At 47.3% G+C, this 18,851-nt stretch overlaps 1 protein-coding gene across 2 annotated transcripts in view; it reads left to right on the forward strand.

The window, feature by feature from the left end:
- Positions 1–18,851, forward strand: part of LOC119391077 (zinc finger CCCH domain-containing protein 14) — a 121,490-nt gene that overhangs the window by 56,542 nt on the left and 46,097 nt on the right. For both annotated transcript variants that reach the window (XM_037658759.2, XM_037658760.2), the window contains 2 exons: positions 1,095–1,136; positions 10,809–10,914. In XM_037658759.2, coding sequence (XP_037514687.1) covers positions 1,095–1,136; positions 10,809–10,914 — 148 coding nt within the window. The remainder of the gene's footprint in view (positions 1–1,094; positions 1,137–10,808; positions 10,915–18,851) is intronic.

The raw sequence follows: 18,851 nt of genomic DNA on the forward strand, positions 1-18,851 counted from the left end.
CAGTAGCCGCAACATGGGAGGCACAGGCTCTATAAACGTTGGCACAGGCTGTCCTCGGTTGTCCCCGCTTTCTTGGAGCGGCAACATAGCCAGAAGCTGCCGCACGGCGTTCTTGGTGAACCTGTAGCGAGCGTGGAATCGTTCCTCGTCGTACAACTCCATCAGATTTCCTCGGTCACGTAAGGCGGGTCGCGGAATCTTCGGCAGGCAATTTACCCCAGGAAATATGCTACGTCCATAGCGTGGCAAGCAAACTCAAAAGCGGACAACCTCCGCGCGACGTCCATTCGAGAGGCGGCCATGTTGGAATAACGCATCAAGACTGTTTCAAGCTAGCCCCGCAGCAGACTTGAAACTCGCCCTGACTTCGACCGAGCCAAGTCGCCCGCAAGTCGTCCGCAAGTTCGAGAACGATTTATGGCGAGCGGCAAAGCTGTCTTGAGTCAAGTACGAGTCAAGTACGAGACAAGTAACATCTCTGCATTCGGGGGTAAGTGCCAAAGTCCACTCCACGGGGCATAGTCGTCACCATGCAGCTACCGTAGGATGTCGCAAAAATTAGCCTTGGATGCGCATGGTGAGCCGCCATGCCGCTAGCGTGGCTGGGCCTTTAGGTAGGTGACGGCTGCGGTCAAATCATGGTACTCGACTCTAAGCCGACCCCTTCCCCCTACTTTCGCACATTGTTTTTTCGAAAAAAGAAAAACATCGGCTTAAATTAGAGTAAATACGGTACTTCCACGGGAACCAATGTATTTGAGAAACGCCGCTGTTACGTCACTAGCAAGGGACGGTTCTCGTACGATACTTCGCAAGGTGCATTCGAAGCAGCCATGTTGACTTTTTGCTTGGCTTTTGCCTGGGATTTGGTGAAGACAGAGATTTGAACACTGTCAGTTTCAAAGGGTTTGTGCACACAGCCGTTTTACATGTGGCATTGCACCACGTGATAACATGTGTTGCCATCTCCTGGCACTGCGCACTTGTCTGTACAGTGTCGGTCTACTGTATTGTCAAGTTAATTGCATAGAAAATAAGAATGCTCATTCGTATAAAGCCTTTGATGTAGAATCTTTTGTTGACTTGTGTTTCAGTGGTCACCAGGGACATTGTCAGCTTGGAGCAGGACGATGCAGGTGGGTGACTCCGTGGCCCAGTAGAGACATGCAAACAGAGTGCTTCACTCAAACAGTGTCTTTCTTTTTTTTTCGATTTATTTGACAGTACTTCATACTCCATGGGGAGTTGTCACATAGTGGCTACCAAAAGTCAAATTTGCGCAGAACAGTCTCTCAAACAGAATGCAGTTGCATAACAAAAAATGCTGTTAAGAGGCCAAAGCAATAAACATATACAATTTATAGGCGTTTAATGTTCAGAACATTCATATTTCAACTGCAGTGATTCTGATCCATAATCATTTGCAGAAAGAAAGAATACCATATTTACTCAACTCTAGCATGCACGCAATTTTCACAGGTTCAAAATAAAAATGCATATGAATGTATTGTTATGAGATTTTTAAAATAAAACTAGGAGATGCCCCCTATGTTGACGATTAGTAAGAGAGAGACCAGTAGAATTCACCTCTGTAGAATGAGAAATTTATACTCCAGGCAGTTTCTTCCAGTTTTGCTGGCTCTAAGATCACTTCTGGATAATCTGAGATCGCGCACCCATTAAAGGGCCACTACCTTGGCAAGCTCGGTCTACATGGCATTGTTTAAAAAGCCTACAATTTTGCTTGAAAGTCTGAACATTTTCTCACTTTCAGCTCGTAGAATTATTTTCTGGTTTACATACAGCTGAAGATTTTTTTCCCCTTTGTTTGCGCTACTTACGATCACAGGCCGTGGGCACACACATACACAAACGAGAGACGATGCAGCATGAAAAATAATTTTTCTTTGAGTTTGAGGTTTCATAATAAAAGGGATGCGTTACTATTTTCTTCTTATCGGGAGCAGATATACAGCACACACGAGTCACAGTCGAGTATGGAATGAAGTTATACGGACTCTCAACTAAATGTGCTAGGCCGCCATTTTGTTATGGTGATGGCACTGCACCTGGCCCCTCTGAGAGGAATCTGTTGCCCACCCTGTTAATGGGGTTTCAGTTTTGTGCTTGATTCTAACAAACGGGAAATTCTAACAAGCGGGAAACGGGAAATTGCAAGAAAGGTGTGCGTTCGATTACAGTGAATGCAGTTAAGGGGGGACGTGGGTCCTAAAAAGTTTTTCTTTATTTTTTAGTCAATATGAACCAAACTTCACTGTCTTGACCAGTTTTTTATGCCGATTTCAAATCTGTAATTAGTTTTTTAATAGCTGCACTAGTTCAATAGATCTCGAGGTTCGAAAAAATAATTAGTGCCTGCTTCTTACGGGGCTTTTAGGCAATTTCGACCTACTAAAACCAATATGTAAGTGCATGGGCCCAATGCCCAGATCATGCTGTAGGGGGTGATGCTATTTTTATTCACTTGAGAGCACTGTGAAGGTCAGAAAAGAGATGAACACTCACTGGTGCTTATTTTTTCTGATTCACTCTCATTAGTATCTTTAATTAAAATTTGTAAAATGGTGCTAGAGTAATGCAAATAGCATCACCCCCCAGATCGTTTCAATACGAGTAAAATGATACCAAATTTGTGATTTTTACTCAGCAACAACATGGAAAAAAAACCCCGTAAGGCTGAGTGCGTTGAGCAAAAATATCAAACTGAGAAAAACGCATTTGAAGTTTCAGACAACTGTAACTTTTGTGGAAGTGCAGCCACAGCACTAGTGGTTATATCATTTGATAGGTTTCTTCTTCACGAGAACAGCCATACCAAATATGTGACCATGACCTGCCAATGTACTGGCAAAATCTTCTTATAAAGCCACATAGTGCAACCAGTACCAGAGTGATAAACTCCACCTTTAGCAGTTCATAGGCCTGTACCAATTCCTTGCAAGCTAAAGAAATACAAAATTTGTCTATGAATGTGGCTTTGCAACAGGCAAATAAAATAAACAGAGAGATTAAGTGTAAAAAGCACGTGGCTTATTTATTTAACCAAAAATCAGTTATTATTGTCCAGCAATAGGGCTGACGCGCTGGAGTTTTGAGTACTGTGGCGGAGCCTGGTGGCGTGCGCCGAAGTTGCTTGGGTAGTCAAAAATGGACGCGGACCAGCGAGTTACGCAGTTCTCAGTTGCTTTAAGCGTTTTACTTAATTTTGCGCCTAGTTTTCAGGCTCAAAAAGTGCTTAAAACGTACGCAGGAACTTGTCCGCTATGCCTGCAGAGTCTGACATGTTTGACGAGCGATCCCTGCTTCAACAAACCGTGCCGAAATCAGGTGGTCTGGGCGACGGCTCTGAGCAGCGCGCGGTCCCGAAGCGCGATCGCCGCCGTTATTGTTGCGTGGTTAATTGCCTCGAACATGGGGGTAAGGATCCTAATGTGCGGTTTTACTGGTTCCCCTAAAAGCCGTACGAAGTGGAGCGACGGAACCGCTGGATACGTGCCGTCCGACGCGTGAAGTGAGTACGCGAGCGAAACGTGGTTTGCAACGTAACGTGCTGATTACTTTTCGTACGCGCGTGCACGCGTTTATATATGTATGTATTCCCTGTGTGCAGTCCAGACGGCACGCCGTGGCTGCCGACGGCGATCACGAGGATATGCAGCCGGCATTTCGTGGGAAACGAGAAAAACGATGCCATGAGTCACCCTGCGTATGTGCCTACGATTTTTTCGGCAGCTTGCGGCTGGCTGTAAACATTGCGCGCCGTCGCTTCTCGACCGCCACCGCACGCTGACAGAATTTGACGAATTCTCTAGAAGCAAATGTTGAAAATTACGACCGTGCATGGGGAAAAAGTGTGTTTGCGACTGAATGCGGCAGAAAACGGCACACGACGCGAATGCGCTCATTCGGGCCGCCGACGGCTAGCCTTCGTCACTGGACCTTTCTTGATTCCGTTTCGTCGTGTAATGCAAATCATGTCGGCTTTCTTAACAGCAATCTTTTCGTTTATGCACTGTCGTTAATCGCGCGAGCATGCCTCGTAAAACTTAACTCGAGTTCAACGTCGTATGAGATTCGCTGCACTTGCGAGTTGCAGCGCGCCGAAATGGTTCCTTCAATCTCCCGCACGTCGTAAACATACTTGACGTTGACGAGCTTCTTGCGTTTACGCAGATTGCTTGGGCTGAAGAACTCAGCCACGCCAGAAACTGGCCGAGATCCAAAGCGCAGCACAACCGACAGCGGCGGCTCCATTGCGCATCTGAGCTTAGTGCTGCATGCGGCCGCCAGTCTGACTACTCGAAACCAAAGAACTTGTCGTAGGGGGCGCTTTTTAGCACCGTTTTCGCAGCGCCGCCTGGGCAGCCAGTCAGGTGCATAGCACTTGGCTCAACAGCAGGCAAGGGCTGTACTCGGGGTCCCCTGCTGGTTTTTGTCATTTTGAAAGTCTGTGCTTGGTTTCACTACTGTATAAGTGCTCCTTTTGCAACTTCCAATGTCAGTTTTTAACCTTCTCAAGGCTGTGGAGCACAAATCAATTTCCCAAAGTGTAACACGGTGTCTCTGCAATTCCGGTGTTGCACTGTCAGGTCGTGGTTGAAGCGACTACCGTTGCACCCGTGTCGACAGTATTGGTGGCCCTAATTTAATGCATTTCACTTCAAATGACATTAATTATCTGCGCACCACTATCACCAGCTACCTTCTACAAGAAATGCTTCTCGCGCGAGTCGCACCTATGATAATGAAGCACAGGCTTTGAAAGCAGCCTATACCCTCTCCCTTGAAAAAGGTCACTGCTTGGGCCGAACTCGGAACGAAGCACAAGCCCAAAGAACGTTTTTATCACAGATAAGTCCACACGGATAAATCCTGTGCCATTTTCCTTGCCGCCGTTTACCAACATCCAACGGCTTGAACTTCCACTGCTTCGTTGCGCGCTGCGATGCCAAGCACTCCTCCCGGCGCCGTATTTCCCCCGCACTCGGCAGTCCCGCATAGTATGCCATACGAATGCGGTTTCCAATGCCACTGAAGCGTTGCCTAATGATCCGATGGCTGCAGCTTGACTAAGGGGAACCGGGCGGTTCTCGTAGACTCAACGCTCCGGTAGCGACAAGTAGTTTCGGCATCGCGCCCTCGTACGCTTGGCGCGTCTTCTTTACACGAGAATTTCCGGATGTGCCAGCACAAAATAAGGTAACTGTGTGTCGGCGGGGAACGCGAGCGTAAGCAGAGGAAGATGACACTTGTAACAACACACGAGCACACGACACCGACAACACGGCTAGGGTGGCTAGAAGGGGAGGTGTGATGACCGGGCGGCAAAAGTTGGCCGCCATTCGCGTGAATGCCGTGAGGCGGCGCTGTCGTCGGGGGCGCCGTCAGCGAACGTGGCCGTTCTCCGTTCTCGGCAGGGAGAACGCTTCAGTGGAAAATGCGTTACCAAATTATATGAAACTTTAGCTGATAATGCAATTCCTTAGTCAGCGCACAGCTTGTATTGCGCTAATGTTATCATGCGGTTTTGAAATACGGGGTACAGAGCCGAGTTTTGTTCCGACGGAAAGCAAGCAGGCCTCGCGGGGCTTACAGGGCCGTACCCAAGAATTTTTTTTTCGGGGGGTGTTTGTGTGTAGAACGGCTAACTTTGGCAACTGGTGGTCGCTGTGAAGGCGTGCAAGTATTTTAGTGTCACCCGAAAAGTCTTTAGAAGAATTTTCATTACCCGATGACTATATGACTTGCTAACTTACTGCACAAGAGTGGACCGCGAAGTAGTGTTTTAAACTATAGGCCCATTTCCCTTACAAGTGCTGCATGCAAAATACTTGACCATGTTCTATTTACCAATGTTGTGACTAACACGCATTCCTTACTTAATCCTCAGCAGCACGGCTTTCGTAGTCGTTTTTCCTGTACAACACAATTACTTGAATTGACACACGACTTATCCTGTGCTTTAGATAAGGGTTTCTCTGTTGGCTGCTTCTTCCTAGATTTAAAAAAAAGCCTTTGGCGTTGAACCCCACTCTTTATTAATTGAAAAACTAAAATGTATAATGTGAACGATACAGTTAATTGTGAACTGGATAAACGAGTATTTAAATTTGAGAAGGCAAAAGGTCGTTATCAATGGTAAGACCAGGAAGTTGATGTGTCCTCTTTTGTTGATGTGTGATTAGTGAAGTTGATGAGTGTGAAGTTGATGTAATTTGCCGATGACTGGTGTGCCCCAAGGGTCAGTCTTGGGTATTGTTCCTCATCTACATAAATGACATTTGTTCCGGTATTTCATCACATATCAAATTATTTGCCGATGACTGCATGTGTTTTGTACAGAATTATACATAGCTCCCATGATTGCACTACTCTCCAAAACGACCTCGACAGGGTCTTAGAATGGTGTGATAGGTGGCGTATGTTTATTAATGAAAAAAAAAAACAGTGCATATGTGTTTCACTAGGAGAAAGGCCGCCCATGTTGTAAATTCAACCAGGCTGCTATCGGTTCGCGAACACAAGCATCTTCGTGTATATTTCACACCGGACCTTTCCTGGAGCCCTCACATCAATCACGTCACAATTAAAGCCGGGCGTGTGCTTGGTTTCCTGCGCAGAAATGCAAGAAAGTTACCATTTGAGGCCAAGACTGAATTGTACATGTCTAATGTTCAATCTATCTTAGATTACACTTGTGCTGGGTGGGATCCGTGGAAGGCAAGTGACGTGTCCAATTTAGAAAGAATTCAGAACATGGCTGTTCGGTTTGTCTGCTCTGACTATATCAGGATGGGAACTTCTACACAAACGAAGGGAATATCTGCGGCTGAAACTGTTTCATAACGTATTTCATAACCGAACGGGTGTGGACCCCTCGCGATACTTTCCCAAACCGGATTACGTTTCGCAGCGATTACATCATGCCAATAAGATAAAGGAAATGTGCTGCCCGACTGACGGATTTAAAATGTCATTTTTTCTGAGGACGAAAAGCCAGTGGAATAGGTTGTCTCCTGAAGTAGCAGAAATTACTTCACATGAAGTATTTTCAAGTTCACTGCTGGGTCTCCAGTAGTGTACTCGCGCGGTTGTGTAAGAACAAAACATGTACTATGAACCCGATTTATATTGTGTATATCCCATGTATCACTACGTAAGTTGACAGTGAATTGCGTTTATTGTAAAGTTGAAGTGTTGGAATCTGTATTCTGTATCGAAATATTGTATTCTTCCCCCCACTGTAATATGCCCTTGGGCGCTGTGGGTAATATGATAAATAAATAAAGCATGAAAAAATTTCGGGGGGTGTCAGAACCCCCGTTACGGCCCTGCGGGCTTAATTATGCTCCAATGCGCTCTGATCATTTTATTCGTGCGCCTCATTACGTGCGAAAGCAGATAACTTGATTTACACCAACCAAATCAGGATTAAACCATGGCATACATGGTAACAACGTTCGGTATAGTCTTTTCAGGCTCAATTCAGAAACCAAATAAATAAATGCAACATGTTATTAGGTAAAGAAACGTTACTGTGTACAACAGAATGCACTTGGTCGTTTCCGCGGCTTGTCTCACATCACACAAGGCTTTCTTCTTTTGACTTTTTTGTCATTCCTTTCGACTTTTTGTCATTCATTCCGCTGTTTGCGCAAATGCTTTGCGCAAACAGCGGAATTCAGTTGAAGCGGTTTGTCAGCCTTCGGAATGGCGCGTGCCCACTTCAAGAACAGTTCTTGGCAAGTCGGTGCACGGAAAAGAAACACTTTTTCCGAACAAGATCTGTAGCCGGAATCACACCCTGGCACGAAGCACCAATAACGCTGAGTTTTTTTCTTTGAGATAGACGGCATCTTTGCCAGCACACAGCACTCATGAATCAACAGCACACGCTAACACTTCGCAGCAAACCACACAACTACAAACCGCCGGCCAGGCGTTGACAGCCGGATTAGTGCCGCGGAAACGCTGACGGCGCCCCAGATGGCAGCGCTATGTTGTGCCCTAGCGGCGATCACGCGAAAGAGGACCACCCTCTCCTATGGCTGGCCGCCGCGCTCAGCACACCTCCCCTTCTAGCCACCCTAACACGGCAGCCGTGAGCGCAGAACAAAAATACAAAAACAAAATGGCCGCCTCGGGTTGCGCCAGCCAATGGGAGGCGCGAGAGAAGGGGCTCGCCTCGCGCGCGCGCACTCTGGCCAATGAGCGTTCTACAACCACCCTTCGGAAAAGCGCCGATAGCGGCCGTTCTGTTGCAGCGACGCCATTTTGAAATGCCACAAAATGTACACAAAGAAAACAGCTTCAAAACAAGCCAAAGATGGCGGCGATCAGCCAGCTGCTGCGCCCGCGGCGCGCGCGGGAAGTTTGAACAAATTTTGCCTGTTGAGATGCATTTTGCGGCTCCCGTGGCGTCTTAAAAATAAGTTTTAACCCATTTCCCGGGCGAAATCGGCGATAATATTTTGAGGGCAGCTGCTTAAGGGTGCAAACATGCCTAAAATGCGTTTTTCTCAAAATTGATTTTTTGTCCATTTTTTACTATTCTAAGACCCGCGTCCCCCCTTAAAGGGGTCCTTAAAGGGACACTAAAGGCAAATAACAATTTATGTCAGAGTGAAAGCCCAATGTATGACAACTTCTAAAATGGCAATATTATCAACAGCAGTGCCCTACTTACCGAGAAATTAAGCTAAATGTATCACATGATGAGCGCCACAAGTGGGACATTTTCGAAGTGATCCCGATGACGTAGAGAAGTCGGCCTACAATAAATCACTAGTAATCAAACTAGCAGCAGTAAAAAAAGAACATTCCGAGCATCAAAAGACGTAATAAAATGCTGTTTGTTCGTTTCCGCTTGATTCATGGAAAACAAAACCTCCGTGGCGTTGCCATGGGGAACGGCGCGCGTGGTTCAAAGGTTCCGTTTTCGCCGAACTGTGCCTCGCCCGTCTCAGTGGTAGTTTCGGGATCGCGCACTGCCGTGCGTGTTTTGCGCGCTCGTGAAAGTCGCTCTGACAGAAAGTTCGACATAATGCCGCATGCGTGTGATATTGCCGGATGCCCGAATGGTGCACAACGCCAGTGCTGCAGCAAGGAAGCCGGTGTGTCTTTTCACTAGGTGCCGCGGAATGAACACTTACGCTCAAAGTGGCTTAGTGTCATGCCATTGCGCCAGTGTGCTAAACAGTCTGCGTGTGTGCTCGCTGCACTTTCGTACTGAGGATTACGAGACCAACCGCAACTTGGTGACGGCTTTCAATGTGCCCATCCGAGCAAGTCTTTGCCGCAGCGCCGTTGTTGCTACTGTGGGTCCCGCTACATCCGCTCGGCTGCTACTAGTGTCGGCGGCCGCGCAGTAAAAGCGGGCAATGTTGGGCACGGCAGCAGTGACGTATGAGAGTCGTATTTTCAGGCGGGAGATTTGAAGCGCACTAACGCGATGCGGACCACTAAAAACGTGATTTTATTTCAAAATAAGCACTTCCTTGGCACAAAAGCAGCGCTACGAGGTTTCTGGACCGCTATTTCAGCAATCAACGTCGACTTAATATTTGCCTTTAGTGTCCCTTTAACCACCCATCATGCTTGATGAAAAAAAAAAAGTACAGTGGAAAGCAGACATTGCTGTGAACAGCTCAGCCTAATCTTGCAGTCATGTACGTCAAAAAGAGTTCACAAGCAGAACGCGAAGGTGTCTCTTTCTTAAGTGCTATCTCTCTATATGGAGGCCCGTATGCACACTCTTTGGGGCGCTGTCGTACAGCAGATCTTTCATCACACAGCAGATTTTTGCTATTGGTCGATAGCTGGCATAAACAAAGAGTGGCGTTTGGATTAGATGCACTTCTTGCCACAAGGTGCCACCACAGGCAGTATCCATAGTCTGCTAAAATGACAGAGTTGCAATACTAGCACGTTCTGGAATTGCAGCTGGAGAGAGCGATTGTGTTTCATGACGCGTGCATGATGTAGGTAGCTTATTTCCCCCTTTGTGATCCTTCTCTGTCTAGCTGCCAGCACGCTTCTTGGGACAAGAGAAGAGAAAAAGCGCACAACATATCCCTGTAACTCTGCTCGTTCTTGATGGACTCGAAAAATTTTTGCGGGGATCAATTCACGAGACAATAAACTTCAGTACTGAGGTCAATCGATATTGACTTGGAAAAGTCGTTCGGAACCCTCTTAACGACATTGCTTTTTGGAGTAGGACTGTTGGCTACATTGTCCTCCGTGAACACAACCTGTTGAAAGTGGATGTAATTAAGACGTGCTGCTGTTTAAGTGCTCTTTAATATTGTGCGTAAAGCGAAATTGCGCTATATTCATCTCTGAAGTGTGCTTTAGCCCGCTTTTGCCACCAAACTAATAACCGTGCCATAGTACTTAAATATAGGCTACTCCTCTTCTTTAGAACTCTTTGAATCATGATTGACAGGCAGACGCTGTGGTGCTACCACATGCATGTGGCATTGCAAAAAAAGGTATCAAGAAATTTCTGCTATGCTATGAGCAGTCCTCTATCTCTTACCTGTCCCTGTTTTTCATGTTTGAAATTTTGCAACATGTTCAGAAAGCTAGTTTGTGCTGTTCAGGGCAGCCTATCTTAGCGTTTACATCGAATTGCACGTTGGCGTTAACATGAGCACTTTACAATACAGTAAAAACTCTCTGATGTAAACCTTTGTCGCGTTATCAAAATAACTTCACTGAGAATTAACATGAGCCATGAGGAGTAAGTATGGCACATTGAGTACCTACGTGGCGTCCTTTTGCAGACCTGCTGGAACTCGATGTTGCCAACGAGGATGTGCACTCAGTGGTCAAGGACACCACGCCCACGTCCACACCCAACCGGCTGAGCGGGGTCGATGATTCGGCAACGTGAGTGATTGCACAGAGATGATCCTTGAGCCTGTGTGCCTGCGCTGCTGATTAGGGTTCTTTGTTCTACCTAAATAAGAGCTGAACACTCGTTATAACTTTTATTGGGGCAAATGTCTTAGCAAATGTCTTAGCAAATGTGAAAATGCAAGGTTGTGGGAGACTTGTGAAAGGGAAAACTGTCGCCTGCCTGACTGTTGTGCAAATCTACAAAAGTGGAATCATACAGATGTGGGGGAGCTTTCTTTATTATAGCAGCTTTGGATGGATTTGCTTCTGTCTTGAGTCGGATAACTTTCCTGTTTCGTGCACTCTGAATTGCCACATTTAGCATCCCTATGTCTCCGAGTTTTTGGTTAATTCGCCCTCGCTCTACAAGCTGGTAACCTCCTAATTAACTCAGACATTAGAACAACCATGGTAAAGAAAACTAATGGTAAGGGATAATGGTAAGTGTTTCCTTATGTGGATTTGAGCTGCACATAAGATTATCAAAGCAACTAGTCGTAGCCACAACCCACAAAAATGTGTGGTTGCAAATGCCATGCGCTGGAACGGTTGGTACTGTTAGTCCCATCATCTCATGTTCTGCCATTGTGACCCCTGAAATTTTTCTCAAGCTTTCTTTTTTCCTTATTCGCATTAGCACGAGGCTCAATCAGTGGCCTAATTTTGCCCTAGATATCAAGTATGTATGTACTGTAAAAAGTACAACCAACTGCCCACTCAAAATTATGAGATAATCGAGGAAAACTTGTGGAAGGGTACTTGCTAAGTCTGAGAACAAAATTACCGAAAGAGTACACAAGCAGGTGGTTGCTTGCTTGGTACGATCAAATTGAAAATGGCAGCGATTTGATACACTTGACATCATGTGTCCCACTGTGCCACAGGGAAGCCAGCTAGAGTCACTGGAAAAATTTCAGAGTATCGCATCTGTTTTCCGCGCGCCGCCGCCGACGCGATTGGCTTGCTCGCATCACGTGACCTCTCGCCGCCATATCCCTTCCAAGCGTTTTGGGTGCAGGCGCGTTCAATGCAGAGCGTGGCCGGACATTTAGCGGTACCACGGTCCCTAGAAGTACTTTGTCACATTTTTAAACGCGCCTTGCAGACAGGGGCGTAAGAAATTTTTTTCAGGAGGGGGGGCACCTCCTTGATCTGAAGTGGGGGCCTGGCAGGCAGATGTGGTCGAGTGGCATTTTGTGCTATGTATGCCACGGGAAAAAATTTGGGGAGAGTAGCTCACCAGCAATCGAACGTTACTAGTGAGCTACTCTGAGAATCTTGTAAATTTTTGCATGCCGTGTGGGAAAAATTAATGCCATAGAGCGCCGTTCTACGTGGCTGCATATAGTTGGTCGAAATGAATTCGCCCCCTTCGAAGAACACACCTTCCTACAGTGAACTACACAAACTTTGCTGGAAAAGATCTCATGCGACAGAAGACAGGATACTTCACCTTTTCGGTTCGCTATGGTCAGCGATATTGAAAGCAATACATACCTTTCTATTTGCTCGGCTCTTTATATCTCGATCTGTTCAACAGATTACGTATGCTATTCGAGTTATACGCGTGTCACGCACGAGAGTGAAATTGAAGATTTGTTAAAGTAATAACTGTTTAGTCCAGAGGGGGGCCAAGGGGGGGGGGCTCCCCCCCTTGGCCCCCCTCTGGCCCCACCATGCTTGCCAAAACGGCAAGCATGGTGCGCAGTTCCAAGGGGGGCTCCCCCCCCCCTTGGAATTGCGGTCAATAATTTTCCATGCAGACCTACATAGCTTGATTAGCACACTCAGGCCCCACGTATTCATGTGAAACATCCTTCAGTATTACGAGCCAACTTCGCACGTTAACATTTACTACTGACTAATCTTGCCAGTCATGCCTGACGCGGCAGTGAAAGAACGGCTGCATGTGTTAACACATGCAGCCTCCCCCCCCGCCTCCTTGCGGATGCACCCTCCTGCAAAAAGTTCTGCGGACGCCCTTGTTTACTGGTATACCTTGAAGGCAATTGTGGCATGATCATTTGCCATTGCGCAGAAACAGAAGCGTGGAACTCTGTTGATAAACTTGGTATAAGGCCATGTTATTAATCGTATTTTTAAATTAGTTGCCCAAAAAAATGTTGCTAATGCTGCATTGCGCCGAGCGTACCCCTAAAATATAGGCTAGGGGGTGAGAAATGGTCACAGCAAAAAAAAAAAAAAAAAAAAAAAGCAGATCCCACGCATTGCTTGCGGGAGTCGATTTTATGCGCTCCCTATGTCTATATACGTACTGTGTTGCAGAAGCTTTAAAAATTTCCCGGATGTGCTATTTCTGATGAAAAGAACATAAAGCACCGTGCCGATAAAGTTTTAATAAGAGTGCATTATGAAAAAAAAAAAAAAGTGCAGCAGTGCAGCAACCGAACCGCAGCCGCCCCTGCTGTTTACGCGCTCGCAACGCAAAAAAAAAAAAAAAAAAAAAAAACTGGTTGTTGGAATACAGCAAAATATTTGCAAATGCACAGCAACGTTGGGAATGTTAAGGAAAAAAGAAATAGTAAATGATACAATTAAGTACAATCAAACCTCGATATATCGAACACGGACATATCGAATTATTGCCTATATCGAACGGTTCCTATATCACGTGGGAAATCGCATGCATTTTTAATTTTTTATTTCGAACGAAGTTTGATGTATAATGGATATATCGAACTCGGCCACCCCAAACCGCCCGCGCTCCGTTGACAGGCGGCGAGCTTTCCCGCAACTCTCAAAAATAGCGGTAGCGCGGTGGGCGTTTACGACTGCTGCACACATCGATGGTGCCGAGTGCGCCACTTGAACGTAGCGGCATACGCACGCCGCAGCCTTGCAGCAACGACGCACTGCACTTGTTGCACCAGCTCCTCCTTGATAGTATCGCCAGGCATCCGTCGCATCCGTCATTGTTGTGCTCGTGTGTTAGGCCTGCCGCACGTTGTGGTGTGTGTAGCGATGGCTGCAGACTCGAAGAAACGGACAACCCTGACTTTTGCAGCAAAACTGGAAGCAATCCAGCGCGTTGAGAATGGTGAGAAGAAGTCGAGCGTCGCGGACGGGTTAGGCATACCAAGGAGCACATTGAGTACTCTGCTCAAAAACAAAGCCGACATAAAGGCCAAGGCCGAGAAGAGTCAGCACTCGGGCGCGCGGCGTGTACGCGAAGCTGCTTTTGAAGATGTTGAGAAGTCTCTCCACAAGTGGTTCATGGACGCAAGGGCCCGAAATATTCCTTTATCGGGGCCGATGTTGCAACAGAAGGCCAAGAACTTTGCATTCATTCTCGGCGTCGAGAATTTCAGTGCGAGTAGTGGTTGGCTACAACGTTTTAAGACTCGTTTCAACATTGTCGGGAAGACTGTGTCGGGAGAGAGTGAGGACGCCAATGATGAAGAAATTCAGAAGTGGCTTGATCATGAGTGGCCCCAAGTTCTCGCCAAGTATGAGCCGAGCCAAATCTTTAATGCTGACGAGACGGGCCTGTCCTGGCAAATGCTTTCGCGGCAAACGCTGGACACTCGTGGGGACAAGTGCCACGGGGGCAAGCAAGGTAAGGCCCGTGTGACGGTCCTATTGGCTGCCAATATGGATGGGAGCACGAAGCTGCGGCCACTTGTAATTGGCAAATTTAAAACCCCGAGGTGCATGCGGAACTGCCCCAATATTCCGGTGACTTATGCCTGGAATAAGAAGTCGTGGATGACGAGGGATATTTTCCTCAAGTGGCTGAAGGCATGGGATTCGGACCTGGTGCGTCAGGGACGGAAGGTATGCCTTATCGTCGATAACTGCACGGCACACCACACCGATGCCCAGCTGAGCAACATCAAAGTGGTATTTCTGCCGCCCAACACCACTTCGAAGCTCCAACCGTTGGACCAGGGCATTATCCGCACATTTAAGTCTATCTACAAGCGTCGGCTGATCGACATTTTGCTTGTAAGACTCCGGATGGGCCAAGATCTGAAGATCGATCTTTTGGGCGCCATCCAAATGCTCAAGGCGTCGTGGGAAAACGTCAAGCAGTCGACGATAGCCAACTGCTTTCGGCATGCGGGCTTCGGTGGACGCACTGACGAAGCATCAGTGGAAGAATCCGAGGAAGCTGGGTTGGCATGCGCAGATGAAGAAAGCGAGCTCGCCGAAACGTGGAGCAAGCTGGAGAGCTTTGTTGGTGCGGAGCCGCAAAGCATGTGCATCGAAGACTTCGTTGGAGGTGACGACAGCACTGGTACAACGGCGGAGCTAACGGATGTAGAGATCGTCGCCGAAGCTACCGCTGAGCAGCCGAATGAAGACGCTGCCGAGGTGGATCCCGCAAGCACCGATGGTGCCCCGCTCCCGACATCAGCTGAGGTCGTAGCCGCTTTGGCCCTTGTGCGTTCCCACTGCAGCGCGATTGAAGGCACCGGCCTTTCACTTGTGGATCGCCTGGACTATGTTGAGGACGCAGTCGTCAAACACGCCATTGCCAACAAAAAGCAGGCTACTCTTTTTCAGTATTTTAAGCCAACACAATAAATACTTTGTTTGAATCTTCAAGTGAGTATTTACTGCACCACGATTGGTTCGTTGGTTGTTTTCCACAAGTTCTTGACGCATGTTTTACGTGATTTTTTATATCGAATTCTGGATATACAGTAGAACCCCGCTGATACGTTTTTGAAGGGACCGTAGGAAATAAACGTAAGAGACGGGAAACGTAAGAGCCGAAAAACAGGAAAAACGGCAAAATATTTAGTGGTACAGAATTTTATTTCAATTCTTACGAGCAGCTCGAAAATTGGCGCGCTCAGCCGCGATCTAGTCGATGGATAGAAACGCGGAGCTTAGGACGGCCTCATCCACAGAAATGTAATCAACGTATGTGATTTTTTTAACACCAACAGCTGTAGGCATGAAAGAACTAAGCACACGCAATGACGACCGGCGCGGCGAGTCCGACCGCGAACCGCACGCACGACCATGCGAGCTCCAACCAGCTCGAACTCCTCCCGTTCTCCGACAAATAACGATGATGATGAGTTTACGCCAACGCAATGGCAGAAGTGAATGCCAATCTCGAAGGCCTTGCTTTCGCAAGCAATTACGTCATACACGCCATGTTTGTGCAATGCAAATCTCAGAGGCTATGCTTTTGCCAATAGTAAATGCCAATCTCGAAGGCCTTGCTTTCGCGAGCAGTTACGTCATAGACGCCATCTTTGCAATTCGAATCTCGAAGGCCATGCTTTTGTTTGCATCAATTGAAGGTCTTTTGCTTGCCCCTCTCATGCGGCTAATATTACGGTCAAACGAGGCCAAGCTGTGTGAAAATGCACCATGGCCGCTCTCTTTGGTAGTCACTCGGTCGGCTCCGGGCGCACTTCGCGACGTATCATACGGGAACGGTCCGACAGTTATGACGTAACAGCGGGGTTCCCAATACATTGTATCCTATGGGAGCTATGCCAGGACCGGCGGAAAACGACGTAACAGCCGGGAAAACGCAGCAGTGAGGAACGTAACAGCGGGGTTCTACTGTATCGAACTATTTCACGATCGCCGTGCCATTCAATATATCGAGGTTCGACTGTAGTGATGTCAATCATTATCGATGGCCTATTTTCTACGTATCGCAAGATAAGACGCACCTTACCTACCGCACGCCGATTCGCCCATGCGTTTGGCTGCTGGCGTTCCGAATCAAGACATAAATACGTCGCGCACAACTTCCAATTACCGTACACACACAACTTCTATAGACATAACTAGTTGAACAGCAAGCATGGTGCGCAAGCAAGGTATGCGTCAGCGATCAGTCGAAGGACGCAATGTTGAAAGTTCTCGATGTTGTTCGATAACGTTCTCGAGTGCACTGAACCTGAACACCGACTGCAAAGCTAGCGCAACCAGTAAAGGTTCACCAAATGTCGAAGTAAATGGCATCTCACACAATGTCACTGCGCTAATGCAACTATGTTTACAGCTCCGGACGTAGCGAACACACCCGGCGTGACACAAAAAGAGACCGATGAAGCCAGGAAGCGAGTTTGCGAGCACATGGCAGCATTCGCCGCACGTTTCATTAGTTACACCGCTAACCGCGCAGTTGATCCATAACTGTCGATGACTCGAAATCACTTCTAATATCCTCTTGAATAAACACACACACATAACGCCGTTCCGCCGAGCGTAACACAGCACCGAGGCGAAAAGATCAATCACTTCTCAACACACGCTAGCAACGCGCCGGACGGTCTGGAAGGGAAATGGCCGCCGCCGCCCAATGTTGCCCACGTGCAGCCTACCTTTGCGGTACTCTGATTTTCCAGTGACTCTAAAGCCAGCTACGGACGCAGTGGCACGACACAACATCCGCATTCCTCCATGTCCTCCAAGATACAGTCTGCGACCGATTTTTCGGATCTGGCAAGGACCGCAAAACAGTCAGATAAATCTAACAGTCCAAAAAAGTTGTTAAGACGTGAAAATGAAGTTTATTTGGATTAGAACAGCCTAGAAAAATCTCCAGTAATGCCCTGCTTTATGCTACGCTTAGGGACGAGCAGATTTGGTTGTACAGTAAAAGCTCGTTAATTCGGATTTCTAGGGACCGGAAAAAAATGTCCGAATTACCCGAATGTCCGAATTATCGAATGGTCGAAATAAACACAATAAATGCAAGACTTTTTGCAACATATCTTTACAAAGTAATCGCAGATGCTTGTCTGTTTTCGAGCAGAAATTCGCATGGACACAATTTTTCTGGGCCCTTCAAGGTGCTCAGCAGCTCGCATGCTGTCTGCAGTGTCAAAACAAAATTCTTCAAAGACGACGAGGGCCTCCGCGGCTTGCAAAATTTCTACTTCGGTGGTGATGTCCTGGGCCTCGTAGTTGGGCCACTTCGCCGGCGTTGCCATCAGCGGAGAGTGCATTCACACGAGAACTCGGCACAAAAGCACCAGCAACGATCAAGCTAAAGGAACCGTACTGAGTCGACCCTCGATAAAGCGGCGTTCAGCGATGCAGCACACCAACGGGAACAAAGCAACAAAATGGCACTGCCAAATCCACACATGAAGGAAAGGCGTTCAACCAGTCTCAAGTCAAGCCAAGTTAATAATTGATGTCCATGGCAATGCTGCGTTTGAGCTTCACTTTTGTTCCGAATTGTTCTTTTTTCATTTTCGAGCCTTGCCAGCGGCCCGAAAGTCGCCGAATTATTTGATTTGCGTTCAAATCTGTCCGAAATAACGAGCGCCCAGTTTCATAGAGTGATGCATATATTTACAGGGACCAGATGACATGTCCGAATTAACAAGCGCCCAGTTTCATAGAGTGATGCGTATATTTACAGGGACCAGATGACGTGCCCGAATTAACGAGCTTTTACTGTATTTGGGCTACAGTAATGTCATCAGCGCTTCGGCAATCGCTGCCGCTAACCAATGCGTGCAGCATGGTTGGTGGCTCCATGGCACCAAGCAAACAAAATTTGACAGCAGTCACAAAAAGCTGCATGCAGTGTCTCATCTGGTTGGTGGGATTTAACGACACTGTCTGGGGTCCTTCAACCTGCACTGGCATCACACAGTACGTGAGCCTCCAGCATTTCGCTTCCATCGAAATGCGAACACCGTGATCAAACTTACGAGAGAACCTGCGACAAGCACAACTGCTCAGAAATGCACTTGACACATATATATGCTTAACACACCACCAACACGACCACATGCGGAATGACAACCGGAAAAACAGCGCTAAAAAAAACATACCAGCGTGTTAATGATGATGATAAGGCTGACTGAAGAAGAAAACTTGCGTCCCCTAGGAAGAGCAGGCATGGCCTCCGAAACAAGAAAATTGTGCATGCTCCCAATTTTGGGGGCAACACATCTGGCCACTGGAAGCCAAACTGG

Source organism: Rhipicephalus sanguineus, chromosome 4 (assembly GCF_013339695.2).
Source record: "Rhipicephalus sanguineus isolate Rsan-2018 chromosome 4, BIME_Rsan_1.4, whole genome shotgun sequence".
In the NCBI taxonomy this organism is placed as follows: Eukaryota; Metazoa; Arthropoda; class Arachnida; order Ixodida; family Ixodidae; genus Rhipicephalus; species Rhipicephalus sanguineus.